General features: G+C 49.7%; 2 protein-coding genes across 4 annotated transcripts; one reads left to right on the top strand and one right to left on the bottom strand.

Moving 5' to 3' along the window:
- Positions 1-103: 103 nt before the first annotated feature.
- Positions 104-2,294, bottom strand: VKORC1 (vitamin K epoxide reductase complex subunit 1). 2 transcript variants are annotated; one of them, XM_080830643.1, is made up of 3 exons: positions 1,938-2,294; positions 1,067-1,176; positions 104-564 (listed from the first exon to the last, which is right to left on the bottom strand). In XM_080830643.1, exons 1-3 carry the CDS (start codon positions 2,108-2,110, stop codon positions 356-358), a joined length of 492 nt encoding a protein of 163 aa, XP_080686769.1. In that variant the 5' UTR covers positions 2,111-2,294; the 3' UTR covers positions 104-355. The 2 variants fall into 2 exon arrangements, with proteins under 2 accessions (XP_080686769.1, XP_080686770.1); XM_080830644.1 differs by lacking the exon at positions 1,067-1,176 and having other exon boundaries at positions 106-564; positions 1,938-2,180.
- Positions 2,295-13,739: 11,445 nt separating this feature from the next.
- On the top strand, positions 13,740-18,137 carry BCKDK (branched chain keto acid dehydrogenase kinase). Of its 2 annotated transcripts, XM_080829719.1 has the most exons (13): positions 13,751-13,855; positions 14,230-14,274; positions 14,431-14,813; positions 14,934-15,002; positions 15,094-15,204; positions 15,519-15,566; positions 15,647-15,766; positions 15,849-15,947; positions 16,210-16,283; positions 16,644-16,772; positions 16,863-16,952; positions 17,428-17,586; positions 17,679-18,137. In XM_080829719.1, exons 3-13 carry the CDS (start codon positions 14,619-14,621, stop codon positions 17,821-17,823), a joined length of 1,239 nt encoding a protein of 412 aa, XP_080685845.1. In that variant the 5' UTR covers positions 13,751-13,855; positions 14,230-14,274; positions 14,431-14,618; the 3' UTR covers positions 17,824-18,137. The 2 variants fall into 2 exon arrangements, with proteins under 2 accessions (XP_080685844.1, XP_080685845.1); XM_080829718.1 differs by lacking the exon at positions 14,230-14,274 and having other exon boundaries at positions 13,740-13,855.
- Positions 18,138-18,363: the final 226 nt, after the last annotated feature.

The raw sequence follows: 18,363 nt of genomic DNA, 5'->3' as shown, positions 1-18,363 counted from the left end.
CCTACACTCTCCCTCTGACTCAGATGCTTCCAATCCAGAGGAGACAAGACTGGGAGGCCCAACACTAAGGTCCCTCACAGACAGATGGCTCAGGCATAGCCAGTTTATTTAAGAAATTTTATTGCTCAGAACCTTCCCTTCTTGGGCAATGGCAGGAGCTTTGGAGCCCAGCCCTTGGGGACAGAGCCAGAGGCACTAGCGTGGAGGAAAGAATGTGGCACATTTGGTCCATTGTCCTGTGTGGGAGTACGGTGGGGTCAGGCTGCAGACTCTTCTAAGGACCCAGACATGGGCCCCCTGGGCAAGGCTCCCATGCCAAGGCAGAGCGTGAGGTCAGCCTGGCTTGGGTGAGGGCTCAGTGCCCCTTGACCTTGCCCTGCGGTTCCCGGACCTTCCGGAAGCTGAGCACCACCAGGCCCACATTGATGGCATAGGTGGTGATGCAAACGATGCAGAAATCATAGAGTACGAAGAACAGGATCCAGGCCAGGTAGACAGAACCAACAAGAGACACCAGGGAACTCAGCACCAGCAGGATAGATGCCCAGCGGGCCCGGAGGCAACCTGCAAGGCAGACAAGGCTCAGGCAGGGCTTCAGGGACTGGCCATCTCTAGAACACTGCCTTGACTTCAGGGTACCACCCAGACCTCAGGATCTGCTTGGGAAGAGTCTCTAAAATGAGAGACTCTGATGGGCCTCACCATGGCCTTGGTTCTCCTATCTGTTCATTGATCCCTAGAACCCAAATAGTGAATTTCCCTGCTGAGCTCTGCATGGGATGAAAGAGATGCCGTCCTTGGATTCCCCCCAGAGAGTAACTCCAGAGTCTTTCCCACAAAGTGGAGTGAGTCCAAGGAGGTCTTTAAGGGTCCTTCTGGCTCTGACAGGACCTTAACCAAGTTAAAGACTTGGTAGTTCTGCCCCCTCCAGGGGGCTCACTGATGTGCAGCGGACTCTAGGCTGTCTGGGTCACGGAGATTGCGAGGGAAGGGGCTGGGCGGGCCAAGGGGGAGGGGGCCTATCAGGAAGAGGTGGAGCCTGCAGGGAAGGGGCGGGGCCACTCACCTAACAACAGTTGTAAAGTGTAGAAGATGCAACCGAATATGCTATTGGATTGATTGAGGATGCTGTCCTGGCCGAGCACATGTTCCACCAGCCCGAAGCCCCGGCCCCACCTGGTGGAGGGCAGGACCCCGGTTAGGAGTGGCAATCCAGTGCCTTGGCCCTGTCCTGGAGGGGTGATTTCCAAAAAGCCACCTAGGTTGTACTTCTCCTTCCCTCCCCCACGCCCTCCTGAGTCCAAGGGTCGATGAACTCCTGGCTACCCTCCCTTTGGCCACGTCAGGATTCCACGTCGCTGCCCCTGTGTTCCCCCATCCCCAGGCCAGGGCTGGCCATGGCTCCACCATATGCCCCTCTTTTCATCCTAGGCCTTCAGTAATTCTTAAGATGGCAAGGTAGGTAGAACGGTTGACCTTGCTTTCCTGGGAATCAGGTGCAGAATCTCTCTGCCCTGGGCCTCTAAATCTCCAGCTCCCTTCCCGCCCACTCCCCTCTTCTGTATTCTGTCAACCCCAGGCCCTCAAGCATAGTCAGAGCTGGCCACCTTATCCTAGTGACGGCCATCCTCAAGACCTCAAGCCCATCATCAGTTCCCATACGCTAACCCATTCCCCCTTCTACCCGGTTACCGTTATTCCTGGGCATCCGGATCTACGTGCTACTCCCCAGAACAACCACAGTGCCCAGCACTACCTGCACCACCCGGCCCCAGCCCGAGGCCCCACACTGCTTTCTTGGAACACAGTCTCCCCAGGCAACGCCCCCTCGAGCAGCCCCGCCCGCAAGCGTCCGATCCCAAACTCCAGAAGCCGCCGGCAACCCGGCCCACTGGACGAGCAGCCCAGCCCCGCAAGCCTTCCACTCCCGTGCGCACCTGGAGGAGAAAACGCGCGAACAGCTGATGGCAGTGCCCACGTCGCAGAGCGCGCGATAATCCCGGTCCCGGGCGCGCGCCGCCTTCACGTGCAGCGCGTAGAGAGAGAGCACTAAACCCGCGAGGCACAGCGCCAGCCGCACCCATCCGGGGTTCCCCCAGGTAGCGCCCATATCTTCCGATCCCGCCCGAGGTACTAGCCGGTAGGGAACCAGCCACGGAGCAGGGGGAGGACAGGATGTGGCCACGCCTTCTCCCGTCCCTCTGACTGGGCGATTGGCCTTCCTGGCCTCGCACTCCCTGATCCAATTGGTTGCTCCTACGACTTTGATGGGCGTGCCGCGGCAAGGTAGGAAAACAGGGAGGAACGCTGGGTTTAGAAAACCAGATTAGGGACGGGTAATTACGGGAGCGCACGGCCTGCCAGGCATCATGGGAGTTGTAGTCGGAGCGGCCTCAATGCCTTAAGGGAAATGGAGTCTCCGAGTTTTAAAAATTATATTAATGTGGCTAACTGTGTAGCGGTTAGCTATGCCAAGCTCTGTTCTAAACTTTGGAACATCCAGGGATTAGGGACCGGCGGACCACGGAACCCAGAGAATACTGCGATCCGATAAAAAACCAGCATTTTCACTGAAATTATTATTTCAGATACTATTAGGACTCTATAATCTCCAATCGTCCTATCTTGCTCAGCTTTTCCCTTCTATCTCATCAGCGCCGCCTGCAGGCCAGTGTCTGTCTGTCTGTCTCTCTCTCTCTCTCTCTATCTCTCTCTCTCCCCCTCTCCCTCTTGCCCTTAAATTCCCAGCTCCACAGTGGGTGTGGTGCATGAACAGTGAATTCTGGAACACTGAAAAGAAATTAAAAAAATAAATAAAAATTAAAAAAAAAATCCCAGCTCCATTAGCACGCTACACGCTTGACATTATCCTAACCTCTGTTCGGTCGTGGCGCCAGCCTGGCAAAAACCTGAATCTGGATCAACCCCACAGTCCCTCTTTTCCAAGCCTTCAGTGGGCTAGCTGCGCTGTTTCCCTCCCAGACATCACGTCTATTGATGACCCGTCTCTCCTACACCTCTCCTGCCTTCTCATCTGCATTGAAACTCGCTTCTCTTTCCCCATTATAGAAACAGTAACAAATTTCCCTTCACAATCAAGTTTTTGGGGAGATTTTACAATCCTAGTGTTTTACTTCCTCACTTCTTCCTTACTGCCCAACTCACCATAAACTAGCTCCTGCACCCAAATACTCCCCTGACAACTAATGGCTGATGTCACCACAATGCTAAATCCAATGGGTGTGTGTGTGTGTGTGTGTGTGTGTGTGTGTGTGTATGTAGAGAGAGAGAGAGAGAGAAAGAAAAAGAGAAAGAAAGAGAAATCTCTACACCCAATGTAGGGCTCAAACTCAGGACCCTGATGTTAAGAGTCACATGCTTCTCCTACTGCCTGGGCTAGGTACCCCTCCAGTGGATATCTTTGAGTTCTTATCATGCTTGACCTCCAACAGTGGTAGTCACTCCTGCCCAGTAACTCTTTTTCTCTGGATTCTGTGATATTTCACTCTCCTTCTGGCTCCTTCTCAAACCCATTCTTTCAGGCAGCATGGTCCCCAGAATAATGGCTCCCAAAGATGCCCATGTTTAATCCCAGTGACCTATGCATATGTGAGTTTCCATGGCAAACAGGAATTAGGACTGCAGATGGAATTAAGGTTACGAATCTGCTGGCTTTAAAACAGATTATCCTAAAAAAAAAAATAAAACAGATTATCCTGTGTAACAATATAATCACTTAAAAGTGAAAGGGGGCAGGGGGAAAATGAGAAGCAGCAGCAGAAGAGAGTCAGAGGGAGGTGTGACTATGGAAGGAAGGTACAGAGAGGATGCAGTGTTGCTGGCTTTGAAGATGGAAGAAGGAGGTCATGAACTGAGGAATGTTGGGTGGCCTCTAGAAGAAGAAAAAGGCAAGGAAATGGATTCTGCCCAAAAGTGTCTGGAAAGGAACTATTGATATCTTGATTTTAGCCCAGTGAGAGCCTTGTCGGGCCTCTGAACTGCAGAACTATAAGAGAATAGATTTATGTTGCTTTAAGCCACTAAATTTGTGGTAATTTGTTATAGCAGCCTTAGTCCTATGTCTTGTCTCCAGTATCCTATGGGGTCACATCAGCCCTAGGCAGTGCTGGGAGATACTACAGAGTGGTGTGAATATCAGAAGGTGGGAATTGTTGAGGACATACTGCTGTTCAACAAATCATCTCAACAAAGAATGGCATGAAACAAAACCGGTCATTTTATTTTCTCTTACAGATTTTATAGGTTGGGAATTTGGGAAGAGAATTTTGGCTCAGAATCCTGGGTCCCAGAGTTGCAGTCCAATGATGGCTAACGCTGGAACAATGGGAGATTGAAGTAGCTGAGGGCTAACTTAGTGATTCTTTCTCCTTCTCTTGTAGTCTCAGGATCCATGTAGTCTCTCTGTAGGGACTAGTCTGGGCTTCCTCACAGCATGGCAGTCTCCAGGCTACAATAGTCAGCTTTCAAAATTGTCCTAAATGATTTCGATTTTCTAGTATTCGTATCATTCATGGTGTAGTCTCTTTCCACACTAGATAGGGGCCAACCTGGGCCCATAAGCTAATCCAGAAATTATGGTCTGTCACGTTCATGGGTAAGTCATAAACATATTGTGGCTTTCATCTTGCTCCTTCTTAGATCACTGGCTCTGTGTGAAGCCAGTAGCGATGTTATGAGGACACTCAGGCAGCCCTACGAATGGACCACTTAGTAAGGAACTGAGGCTTTTTGCCAACAACCAGCATGACCTTGTTAGGGATGTGAGAGAGCCACTATGGAATTGGATTCTCCAGCACCAGTCAAGCCTTTAGATGCCTGTAGTTTTAGTCAACGTCTTTACTGGAACTTCGTGAGAAATCCTGAGCCATAACCACCTAGCTTAGCTGCTTCCAGATCCCTGACCCAAAGAAACTGTGAGATACCAAAGGTTTATTGTTTTGATTACTGCGATGCTCTGGGAGTAATCTGCTACACAGCCATAGATGATGAATACAGGATAGTCAGACTGCTTGCTTAGCAAGGCAGCTCTGGATTCTAGGACAAGTGCTTCTGGGAGCGAGGGGGAAGTTGTATCATCTCTTATGATTTAGCTTTAAAAGTCACATGGTAGCGTCCCAGCTCAGTTGGTGGAGCATGTGACTCTTGATCGTGGGGTTGTAAGTTTGAGCCCTACGTTGAGCAGAGAGCACTTAAAAATAAAACTTTTTTTTTTTAAGTCACATAGTATCTCTTCCACTGTAACACAAGCCTCCTCTGTTCCGAGGGGAGGAACGTAGGACTCCATCTCTTGATTTGAGAAGTGTCAAAGTCATATTCTAAGACGTTCATGTGGGGTGGACCATTTCTGGAAATACAAACTACCACATGGGAAGGCATTGGTTTCTCCTCTGTCTTTTCTTACTCCCTCCAGGTCACAGCTTCCAACCTCTGCCCTGAGCCTAGATCTTTCTCCTGGTTCCAAACCCCATTGTAGGATCACTTCTTGGACGTCTCCACCTGGATGCCTCCCAGGCCATTCAGATGCAATGCAATGCATCCCAATACGAGCTCCTTAAACTTCCCCAAACCTGTTCCTCCTCGGGCTTTCCCATCCACCCAAGCCACTCCTCCTGCATTACTCTCTCAATTCCTGTAATCTCTGCAGACCACTACCCTGGTCCAAGCTACCTTCACCTCCTACCCAGATAAATGCAGTAGTCTCCTCACTGGTCTCCCAGGTATCCTTGCCTCTCATCCACAGACTGATTCTCCACATCACAATCAAAGTGATTCTTTCAAACGGGAAAACAAACAACAAATTAAGCCAACCCCATGCACAAGAAGGGAAATAATTAAGATTAGAGCAGAGATCAATGAGTTAGAAACGAGATACAGTAGAAAACATCAATGAAACTAGAAGCTGGTTCTTTGACAGAATCAATAAGATCGATAAACCACTGGCCAAATCAATTCAAAAGAAAAGAGAGAGGACACAAATTAATAAAATTATGAATGTAAAGGGAGAGATCACAACTAACACCAAGGAAATAGAAACAATCATCAGAAATTATTATCAACAGTTATATGCCAATAAGTTAAGCAACCTAGAAGAAATATATGCATTCCTGGAAACCTATAAACTTCCAACTGAATCAGGAAAAAATTGACAACCTGAATAAACCAATATCTAGTAACGAGATTGAAGCAGTGATCAAAAACCTCCCAAAAAACAAGAGCCCAGGACCTGACAGATTCCCTGGGGAATTCTACCAAACATTCAATGAAGAAATAATACCTATTCTTCTGAAGCTGTTTCAAAAAGAAAGAAAGGAAGGAAGGAAGGAAGGAAGAGAAGGAAAACTTCCAGACTCTTTCTATGAAGCCAGCATTACCCTGATCCCCAAGCCAGGCAAAGACCCCAGCAAAAAGGAGAATTTCAGACCAATATCCCTGATGAATATGGATGCCAAGATTCTCAACAAGATCCTAGATAATAGGATCCAACAGTACATTAAAAAGATTATCCACCATGACCAGGTGGGATTTATCCCTGGGATGCAAGGGTGGTTCAACATTCACAAATCAATCAATGTGATAGAACAAATCAATAAGAGAAGAGAGAAGAACCACATCATCCTCTCAATCACCGCAGAGCAAGCATTTGACAAGATACAGCATCCGTTCCTGATTAAAACGCTTCAAAGTACAGGGATAGAGGGAACATTCCTCAACTGCATAAAATCTACCTATGAAAAGCCCACAGCGAATATCATTCTCAATGGGGAAAAGCTGACAGCGTTTCCTTTGAGATCAGGAACACAAGGATGCCCACTCTCACCTCTGTTGTTCAAAGTAGTACTAGAAGTCCTAGCAACAGCAATCAGACAACAAAGAGAAATAAAAGATATTCAAATTGGCAAAGAAGAAGTCAAACTCTTTCTCTTCGCAGGTGATATGACACTTTACAAGGAAAACCCAAAAGACTCCACCCCCAAATTACTAGAACTCATACAGCAATTCAGTAATGTGGCAGGATACAAAGTCAATGTACAGAAATCAGTTGCTTTCTTATGCACTAACAAGAAAAATATAGAAAGGGAAATTAGAGAATAGATTCCATTTGCTATAGCACCAAGAACCACAAGATACCTTGGAATAAACCTAACCAAAGAGATAAAGGAACTGTACTCAAGGAACTACAGAACACTCATGAAAGAAATTGAAGAAGACACAAAAAGATGGAAAAGCATTCCATGCTCATGGATTGGAAGAATAAACATTGTTAAAATGTCTATACTGCCTAGAGCAATCTATACTTTCAATGCCATCCTGATCAAAATTCCACCGGCATTTTTCAAAGAGCTGGAACAAACAATTCTAAAATTTGTATGGAACCAGAAGATACCCTGAATTGCTAAGGAAATGTTCAAAATGTTCAAAAAGAAAAACAAAACCGGGGGCATCACATTGCCCGATTTCAAGCTTTACTACAAAGCTGTGATCACCAAAGTGATTTCCAAAGTGGCTGCACCAACTTGCATTCCCACCAACAGTGTAAGAGGGTTCCCCGTTCTCCACATCCTCTCTAACACACGTTGTTTACTGTCTTGTTCATTTTGGCCATTCTAACTAGTGTAAGGTGGTATCTTAGTGTGGTTTTGATTTGAATCTCCTTGGTGGCTAATGATGATGAACATTTTTTCATGTCTGTTAGCCATTTGTATGTCTTCTTTGGAGAAGTGTCTGTTCATGTCTTCTGCCCATTTTTTGATTTGATGTGTGTCACAGTACTGACACAAAAATAGACACATAGACCAGTAGAGCAGAGTAGAGAGCCCAGATATGGACCCTCAACTCTATGGTCAAATAATTTTCGACAACGCAAGAAAAAATATCCAGTGGAAAAAAGACAGTCTCTTCAATAAACGGTGCTGGGAAAATTGGACAGCTATGTATAGAAGAATGAAACTTGACCATTCTCTTACACCATACACAAAGATAAACTCGATATGGATAAAAGATCTCAGCGTAAGGCAGGAATCTATCAAAATCCTTGAGGAGAACATAGGCAGTAACCTCTTCGACATTGGCCACAGCAACTTCTTTCGAGATATGTCTCCAAAGGCAAAGGAAACAAAAGCAAAAATGAGCTTTTGGGACTTCATCAAGATAAAAAGCTTCTGCACAGTAAGGGAAACAGTCAACAAAACAAAGAGGCACCCCACGGAATGGGAGAAAACATTCACAAATGACACAACAGAGAAAAGGCTGATAATCCAAGATCTAATAAAGAACTCCTCAAACTCAACACTCAAAAAACAGAAAGTCATATAAAAAAAATGGGCAGAAGACATGAACAGACACTTCTCCAAGGAAGATATACAAATGGCTATCATACACATGAAAAAATGTTCATCATCACTAGCCATTAGGGAGATTCAAATTAAAACCACATTGAGATACCACCTTACACCAGTTAGAATGGCCAAAATTAACAAGACAGTAACCAACGTGTGTTAGAGAGGATGTGGAGAACGGGGAACCCTCTTACACTGGTGGTGGGAATGCAAGTTGGTGCAGCCACTTTGGAAAACAGTGTGGACATTCCTTAAGAAATTAAAAATAGAGGGGAACCTGCGTGGCTCAATGGGTTAAGCCTCTGCCTTCAGCTCAGGTCATGATCTCAGGGTCCTGGAACTGAGCCCTGCATTGGGTTCTCTGCTTGGCGGGGAGCCTGCTTCCCCCGTCCCCCTGCCTGCCTCTCTGCCTACGTGTGATCTCTCTTTCTCTGTCAAATAAATAAATAAGATCTTTGGGACGCCTGGGTGGCTCAGTTGGTTAAACAGCTGCCTTCGGCTCAGGTCATGATCCCGGCGTCCTGGGATCGAGTCCCACATCGGGCTCCTTGCTCTGCAGGGAGCCTGCTTCTCCCTCTGCCACTCTGTCTGCCTGTCCTCACTCTCTCTCTCTCTCTCTGACAAATAAATAAAAATAAAATCTTTAAAAAAAAATAAATAAGATCTTTAAAAAAACAGAAATTAAAAATAGGGGTAATAGGGCTACTGAATGGCTCAGTCATTAAGTGTCTGCCTTCGGCTCAGGTCATGATCCCAGGGTTCTGGGATCAAGTCCCATATCAGGCTCCCTGCTCTGCAGGAAGACTGCTTCTCCCTCTCCCGCTCCCCTTGCTTGTGTTCCCTCTCTCACTCTCTCTCTCTCTGTCAAATAAATAAACAAAATCTTAAAAAAAAGATTTTATTTATTTATTTGACAGACAGAGATCAAAGCTGGCAGAGAAGCAGGCAGAGAGAGAGGAAGGGAAGCAGCCTCCCTGCCCAGCAGAGAGCCCGACTCGGGGCTCGATCCCAGGATCCCGGGATCATGACCCGAGCCGAAGGTAGAGGCCCCAACCCACTGAGCCACCCAGGTGCCCCAATAAATAAAATCTTTAAAAAAATAGAGCTACTCTATGATCCTGCAATTGCACTACTGGGTATTTGCCCCAAAGATACAGACGTAGTGAAAAGAAGGGCCATCTGTACTCCAATGTTCATAGTAGCAATGACCACAGTCACCAAACTGTGGAAAGAGCCAAGATGCCCTTCAACAGACGGATGGATAAGGAAGATGTGGTCCATATATGCAATGGAGTATTATGCCTCCATCAGAAAGGATGAATACCCAACTTTTGTATCAATGTGGACAGGACTGGAGGAGATTATGTTGAGTGAAAGAAGTCAAGCAGAGAGAGTTAATTATCATATGGTTTCACTTACTTGTGGAGCATAAGGAATTGACATGGTGGACATTGGTTGAAGGAGAGGAGAAGTGAATTTGGGGAAATCAGAGTGGGAGACAAACCATGAGAGACTGTGGACTCTGAGAAACAAACTGAGGGTTTTGGAGGGGAGGGGGGTGGGTGTTGGGAGACCCTGGTGGCGGGTATTAAGGACGGCACGTATTGCATGGAGCACTGGGTGTGTGGTACCTAAACAATGAATCTTGGAACACTGAAAAAATTAAATTAAATTTAGAAAAATGTTTTTGAGGACGTTAAAAAAAAAAAAAGATGTGATCCTTTCAGGGGTGCCTGGGTGGCTCAGTTGTTAAGCGCCTGTATTTGGCTCAGGTCATGATCCCAGAGTCCAAGGATGAAGCCTCGAATTAGGGTTTTTGCTCTGCAGGAGGTGTGTTTCTCCCTCTCCCACTCCCCCTTCTTGTGTTCTCTCTCTCACTGTCTCTCTGTCAATTAAATAAATAAATAAAATTTTAAAAAACAAAAAGAAAGTGATCCTTTGAGAAATGGATGATTGTAGGGGTGTTTGGCTGGCTCAGCTGGTAAAGCACGTGACTCTTGATCTTGGGGTCATGAGTTCAAGTCCCACTTTTAGCCTAGAGCTTATTAAAAAAAATAGTGATGTAGTCCTGTCACTTTCTGCCTTTCAATAGCATCCCATTTCAATAGCTCAGAAAATAAAGCCCCAGATTTCCTTCACTTATTTAACAAATGTTTATGGAGCCCATGTTATGTGCCAGAGATTGTGTTAGGAGCTTGGGATAAATCAGGAAAGCAGACAAATATTCATACTCTGGTGTTACATTTTATTTTATTAAAGATTTTATTCATTTGGGGGGCGCCTGGGTGGCTCAGTGGGTTAGGGCCTCTGCCTTCGGCTCAGGTCATGATCCCAGGGTCCTAGGATCGAGCCCCGAGTCGGGCTCTCTGCTCAGCAGGGAGCCTGCTTCCTCCTCTCTCTCTGCCTACTTGTGATCTCTCTCTGTCAAATAAATAAATAAAATCTTAAAAAAAAAAGATTTTATTCATTTGAGAGAGAGAGATCGCGAGCACAAGTGGGAGAGGCGCAGAGAGAAGCAGGCTCCCTACTGGGTAGGGAGCCCCACATGGGGCTCAATCCCAGGACCTTGGGATCATGACCTGAGCGGAAGTCTGATGCTTAACCAGTTGAACCACCCAGGTGCCCCTGGTCTTATATTTTAGAAGAGAAGATAAAAGGGGCACCTGGGTGGTTCCGTTGATTGAGCAACCGCCTTTTGATGTGGCCTCAGGACATTACCTCGGGGTCATGGGATGGAGCCCCAGGGTGGCGCTCAGGGCTCCATGCTCAGTGGGGAGTGTGCCTCAGATTCTCTCTCGCCTTCTCCTTCTGCCCTCCCCCTACTCTCTCAAACAAATAAATAAGTAAATCCTTTAAAAAAGATGAGAAAGTGCGCAATCAATACATAAAGTATATAGGATGTTGGTGACAAATGCTACAAATAAAATAAAAACTAGAGAGTGAGGGGACTGCAAGTTTAAATAGGATGGCCAGGGTGGGCCTCATTCAATTGACATTTGGGAGAAGGCTCGAAGGAGGTGAGGGGTAAGCTATGCGGGTATCTAGGGAAGGGCGTTCCAGACAGAGAGAACAGCCAGTGAGAGGCTCTGAGGCAGAACGTACCTGCTTTGCTTAGGGAGCAAGAGGGAGGACAGTGTGGCTGGAGCCATTGCGTGTGGGGGGTAAGGACGGAGAGAAAAGAGGGGGACAAGTCTTTTAATCGTTCTGTAAAATGATAATAATAATAGTTGCTGCCTCATAGGGTTGCTATGAAGATGAAATTAATACAACACACGACTCTTCGATGAGTGCCCAAGCAGTGGTGGACTGGGCACGAGTGTTATGAAACGCCCGGGTGCATTTCCACCCTCCGCCGCCAGGTGTCAGCAACGAGTTCAGGCCGGGGGGGGGGGGGGGCCAAGACAGCCAGGTCAAATGGGGTGAAGTCCTGCCCAGACGCCTCCCGCCTCTGGGCCACTACAGCAACCCTCTCCGGGACACGCCGCGGCCACGTGAGCGCCAAGCTCTGGAACACTGCAAGCACTCCGAGTCCTTTGCTTCTCTGCGCATGCTGTCCTCCCCACCGGAACCAACCTTCCTTCTCCCTTCTAACACCGGCTGGAGCCGTGCCTGCCTCCAGAGCTCAGAGGCCTCGTGGCCCCGCTCCAGGATATTGCCAGGAAGCTGGAAAAGAAAGGGTGGGAATGTTGTGGGGATGAGGGGGCGCAATGGAAATCCAGAGACTCAGGGAGCCCTATCCTCGTGGTATACGCAGACCTTCCTTCAGTTCCTCAGGCCCTGCGGCCGTGGTAAAAGGTCCCACCTCTGCTGAAGCTTAAAGACAGCCTTTGGGCTCCAAAGATGTTGCCTGCTTCATTTAATCCTTTTTTAATTTAAAAATTTAAAAAAAAAATAGGGATGCCTGGTTGTCTCAGTCATTTAAGTGTCTGCCTTCCACTCAGGTCATGACACCCCTGGGATCCTGGGATGGAGTCCTGCATCAGGCTCCTTGCTCCCCAGGGAGTCTGCTCCTCTCTCTGCCTGCCATTCCTTCTGCTTGTGCTCTCTCTGACAAATAAATAAGCAAATAAAATATTAAAAATAAAACATATCAAAAAAGTTTAAAAAGTGAAATTAAAAAAAATTTAGAAAATACATAACCACAGATAAAAATACATTATATGTTTATTAAAATAAAAAAATTAAAAAAAAGAAAAAAGATACTACATAATCAAAAATAAAAATTATAGTTTTCTCTAAAAAAAAAAAAAAGAAAAAGAAAAAGAAAATACATAACCACGGTAAAGAAAAATCCGATCAGTACAAATACAAGTACACACACACACACACACACACACACACACACACACAGTAAAGTCTCTCCATCACCTCCTGCCTAGGGAAAGTAAATAGTTTTTTTCACTGGTCTCTGCTTTTGGTCTCACCAACATCCAATCTTCCAAACATTATAGCCACAGGATTCTATCTAAGGAGCAGATCAAATTAAAACTCTTCAATCACTTCTTACTATCTCAGGACGAATGCAGGCTCCTTGCCCTTCATGATCAGGCTCTAGTCACCCCATTCAGCCCCTCTCCTTCCTAGACTCCACATGGCTGCAGGTATATCCTCAGATTATCCAGACCATTCTCTATCTTGTCATGCCCTTCCCATAAGGCTTGGGTACCTGACCACATCCTACTCATGCTGCACCTGTACCAATGTCCCAGACCCTATCTGATGCTTCCTTCCTGTGCAGCCTTCATCAGGATTTATGACACTGAAACTTTCTTCCTCTGTGGGTCAGGGGAGGGTCCACTTATTTGATTCAATACCCCAGCTCCTCTTCTGGCACAGAAAAGTCACCCAATCAGCGTGTCAGGCATGAATGAATAATAATAACATGCTCACATCGTGCTAATTTCATGCCTGGCACTGTTCTAGGCACTTTACATCTATAAACTCATATACCCACACAATCCCAAGTTTGGTACATCCTAATTTTACCAACACAGAAATTAAAGCATGAGGCAGTTTAAGTTAAGTCATTCCAGATGGTAAAAGTGGCTGAACTAGGGTTTGAACCAGCAGTCTGGTTTTCCACAAATGAGTCAAGAAATAATAGTAGGGAGGGATGGGACCGCAGGGAAGGGAAGCAGGCAGGGTTTGGTCTGTGTGCTTCACATCTAAGGGTCTTCTCGCCCTCTCCCATCTCGCTTCCAGGAAGCCTGTTTTATAAAACAGGAGACAGAGACCCAGGGAGACCACATGTAACTCCAAGAGAACTGTATTAGGAGCCGTGAAATTTATTTGGGGGTCCAGGCGCAGGGGCGTAGCTGGTATGGTCTGGCTCCAAACTACAACTCCCAGGAGGCACCGGGCCCCCAAAGCCCACACGACGTCACGGCGGCAGAGGGCGCAGGCGGCTCGGCTCTCCCGGCCCGTCGACTGTTGGGCCATTCCGCTCGGACCTCGGCCCTGGCCCTGGCCCTGGCCCTGGCCCTGGCTCCGGCCCCGCGGTAAGTGGAGCAGCCGGCGCGGACCCTGCCTGCCGAGGCTTGCGGCGCGCGCTTGTAGCCTCCGGCATTGAGCTGGACCGCGGGGTGCGCGCGGACCGGGGTGGCATCTACCGTATAGGGGGGGATCCGGGCCGAACCAAGTGACCCTGCGGAGGGGGAACCCAGACGGCGACTCCGGGGCCGCTACTTCGATGCAGCCGGCCCCCGGGGGCACAAAGCTGTGTGCCACACACAGGCAGGCCACGCTCGTGGGGGGCCCGGGTCTGAAGGCGCTGGGTAGGGGTCAGCCCCGCCCCCTGAACGAGGGTGCCCAGGACCACCGGGAGGGGTGTTGTTTTTGGGCTGGACGCGTCTGAGGATCCCCTCCCCTCCAGGCACCAGATAGAGCCTCAAGTTGAAGAATAACCCGGGAAAACAAGGTTGTACGGGCTCGGCCCGTGTGTGTTTGGGGAGGTGGTTGCATGGGTGGGTATAGAGATTGCCCAGGTCTGATGATAACCAGTGTCCACGTGGAGAGATGGTGCAAATTGTCTGGATTCAGATCCTTACAACTCCCCCTTGCCATTCCCCGGCAGATGGGAGCTGCTCCCTGGGGGCTGAGCTTGTCAGCATCCCTGACCTGCCGTCGTTGCTCCTGAAGTCAGAGAAGAGCCCCTGCCCACCCATACACCCTCTGCCCCGCTTTGGGGTCGCCTTGGTGTATCTGGTCCTCTGCCCTAGCAGCCGCCTAGTCTGAAAAGAAACAAAGGAGCAAAGCAGGACAATGATACTGGCGTCTGTGCTGGGGAGTGGTCCCCGGAGCGGACCTCCACTCCGGCCCTTACTGGGGCCTGCACTCTCGCTCCGGGCCCGCTCCACATCAGCCACCGATACGCACCACGTGGAGATGGCACGGGAGCGCTCCAAGACTGTCACCTCCTTTTACAACCAGTCGGCCATCGATGTGGCCGCGGAGAAGGTGCGCAACTGGGCAGAGGTCCGGTCTGGAGCTGGGGACGATGTTCAGGGAAGGGGAGGAGCTAATGTGGTGGGGGCGGGTGTTGCAGATCCCGTCCTCAAAGTCCCCTCGCCCCTCCAGCCCTCAGTCCGCCTCACTCCGACCATGATGCTCTATGCAGGCCGCTCTCAGGATGGCAGCCACCTTCTGGTAAGATTCCAGCCCCCTATTTCTGTCTTGGTTCCTGCAGCCCGGGCACAGCCTGTCCAGCCCTGGCCCTGACTTCCCTCATTTTTCCTAGAAAAGTGCCAGGTACTTGCAGCAAGAGCTGCCAGTGAGGATTGCTCACCGCATCAAGGGTTTCCGGAGCCTTCCTTTTATCATTGGCTGCAACCCCACCATACTGCATGTGGTAAGGTGGCCTCAGGGGATGTGAGTTTTTCTAGAGGGGACTGTAGATCAGTGTGCCCCACTGCCCACGGTGCGTATTGGGAGACGGGACCAGAGGGGGAGAACCTTGTCTGCCAAAAGGTTTCAGGGCCAGAGAGCTCAGACCCAAGCCCTCGGAGGCCAAAGCTGCATATTTACTGAGGCTTAAAAGGCCAGAATGGAGGTTTAAACCAAGTGCATTGGGGTGGATGGCAATCCCCATGGGTAAGCATGGGTGGCTGTTCTCTACCCAGTGCCCACAGCATCCCTGTGAACTTCTACACCTCTTCCTTGCAGCACGAGTTGTACATCCGTGCCTTCCAGAAGCTGACAGACTTCCCTCCGGTGAGGGTTGGGCCCGGGCAGGGTGAGGGGCTGAGAGGTCAGGGCCAAAATATCCAAGCTCATGACTCTGTGGCCTGTAGATCAAGGACCAGGCGGACGAGGCTCAGTACTGCCAGCTGGTGCGACAGCTGCTGGACGACCACAAGGATGTGGTGACCCTCTTAGCGGAGGGCCTGCGCGAGAGCCGGAAGCACATAGAGGTCAGGGGTAGCACAGTGGGCACCCGGGCCTGTTGGGGGGCCTGGGAAAGGCACGGGGTTTCTGAGGACCCACTCTTCATAGGATGAGAAGCTCGTCCGCTACTTCTTGGACAAGACACTGACCTCGAGGCTTGGGATCCGCATGTTGGCCACACATCACTTGGCGCTGCATGAGGACAAGGTGGGGTGCTGGGATCTGAGACCTTCCAGGTGGGGTGCTGGGATCTGAGACCTTCCAGGTGGGGTGCTGGGATCTGAGACCTACCAGGTGGGTGCTGGGATCTGAGAACTTCCAGGTGGGGTAGACGGGACCAAGCCAGGATCCCCTGGGGCTAGGGGCTGGGCCAAGGGCCTGGAAGAGACTTGGGGCTGCTTCAGGGGTCCAGAGATGGCAAGGTGTGGGTCAAGGTACTGCTTAGTCCTGACTTTCTTTCTCCTGCCAGCCCGACTTTGTTGGCATCATCTGCACTCGCTTGTCGCCAAAGAAGATTATTGAAAAGTGGGTGGACTTCGCCAGGTGAGGCTAGAACAGCTAAGGGGGTGGAGGGCTTCTGGCTGGGAAGGGTTGGGTCTGAGCCCTTGCCTGGGACAGGGTTTCTCAAATGTGGCACTATTAGCGAGCGTTGGTGGTATAGTGGTGAGCATAGCTGCCTTTCAAATGTGGCACTATTAACATTTTGGGTCAGATAAATCTTAGGGGCTCTCCTGTGCTTATTCGGATCTTTAGAAGGAATCCTGGCTTCTATTCAGTACAACTCACAGTTGTGGCAAGGAAAAATCTCTCTAGAAATTGCAGAATTCATCTGGGGTTGGTGGAGGCAGAACCACCTCTGTCTGAGAATCACTGGCTAGGTTTGAGTTTTGCTCCTATCCACAGACGCCTGTGTGAACACAAGTATGGCAATGCCCCCCGCGTCCGCATCAATGGACACGTGGCCGCCCGTTTCCCCTTCATCCCTATGCCGCTGGACTACATCCTGCCTGAGCTCCTCAAGAATGCCATGAGGTGGGCTGGCTGGATATGTTGGAAGGGGGCAGATAGGAACTGGGGTGAGGCTGGGGCACCACCACCTACTGGTGTTTCCTCCCCGCATAGAGCCACGATGGAGAGTCACCTCGACACTCCCTACAATGTCCCAGATGTGGTCATCACCATTGCCAACAATGATATTGATCTCGTCATCAGGTTTGGCCTGAGTGGGAGTTAGGCTGGGAATGTGGGGGTCGCTATTTCTGCCTTGCTGTGTGGCCTTGAGCCAGGAGCTGCTCTACTCTGAGACTTGGTCCCTGGTCAGACAGAATGCTCTCTGGTTTTGAATGCCATGAGCTGGATAGGAACGGATCTGGGGCTGGCTGCAGGTGCCAGGTACTATCCTTGTCAGCAACTGAGGGTCCTGGAGTGGGGAGTTAGGAGTAACCAGTCCACAATGTTGGGTTGGTAATAAGTGTAAAATCCCGTGAGAAGGTGTAAGCAGCTAGTGGCCCAGGCAGAAGTGAGGATGGAAGGATGTTGTTTAAAAAAACAAGGGCCAAGGTCTGGATGGATCCCATCCCATCCTTGGGTGGAAGGGGCAGGAAGGCAGACTTGGCACTGTTTATTTGAGAGGTAGTGAGGCTCCCACCAAAGCGGAGCCAAGCCCACGTTATCAACATCTTGCCAGGATTTCAGACCGGGGCGGGGGCATCGCTCACAAGGACCTGGACCGGGTTATGGACTACCACTTCACTACAGCTGAGGCCAGCACCCAGGACCCCCGGATCAGCCCCCTTTTTGGCCACCTGGACATGCACAGTGGCGGCCAATCAGGGCCCATGCACGGGTGAGGCCCCTTCTGGCCAGGATGGAGGGGTAGGGGGGCCCCAGGAGACCTAAGCCTCTGAAGTTTCTATCCTGTCCCCCTGCCCATCCCAGCTTTGGCTTCGGGCTGCCCACCTCACGGGCCTATGCAGAGTACCTCGGCGGTTCCCTTCGACTGCAGTCTCTGCAGGGCATTGGCACAGACGTCTACTTGCGGCTCCGGCACATTGATGGTCGAGAGGAAAGCTTCCGCATCTGACCCCACAGCCCTCGGCCTACTTGCCTGCCTCGCCTGGGCCCCACACCCTGCCAGGACCTTCTGGGCAAGGCAGGGTGCCACCCTGGTCCACATGCTGCTGCATCTTGGGTCTTCGGGCCCCAAACAGATGGAATTCCATGGAGCCCGGTGCCACCCCTCCTCTACAGAGGTCCACTGCTTCCCTGCCTCCAGGCCTTGGAGGAGAGGAAGTGGGGACCCTTGAGGCCTCCAGCACCAGCTCCTTTATTTTCGTTCCTGGGGAACCCCGACCTTTGACCTGCTGTTTGTTATTAAAGTTCACATTTTGAATGCCCTTTTGGGCCCCGTGTGTGGGGAGGGCAGGTGAGCTTTTGTTGCCACCCTGTTCTGGTTCCCTGGGCCCTTCGGTGTATGTAGCTTGTGTCCCAGTCTCGAACTGTCCAGACAGCTTGTCAGGCCAGGTATAGAGTTGCCCCCAAATCTCTTTTCATTTAACAAAAGTTAAATTTCATTTAACAGATGTTTCTGGGTCCCAGGCTATATTGAAGGCCCAAGTTGGCC

This window comes from Martes martes (assembly GCF_963455335.1).
Source record: "Martes martes genome assembly, chromosome: 18".
Taxonomy (NCBI): Eukaryota; Metazoa; Chordata; class Mammalia; order Carnivora; family Mustelidae; genus Martes; species Martes martes.
This window is presented reverse-complemented; position numbering and strand designations above follow the sequence as displayed.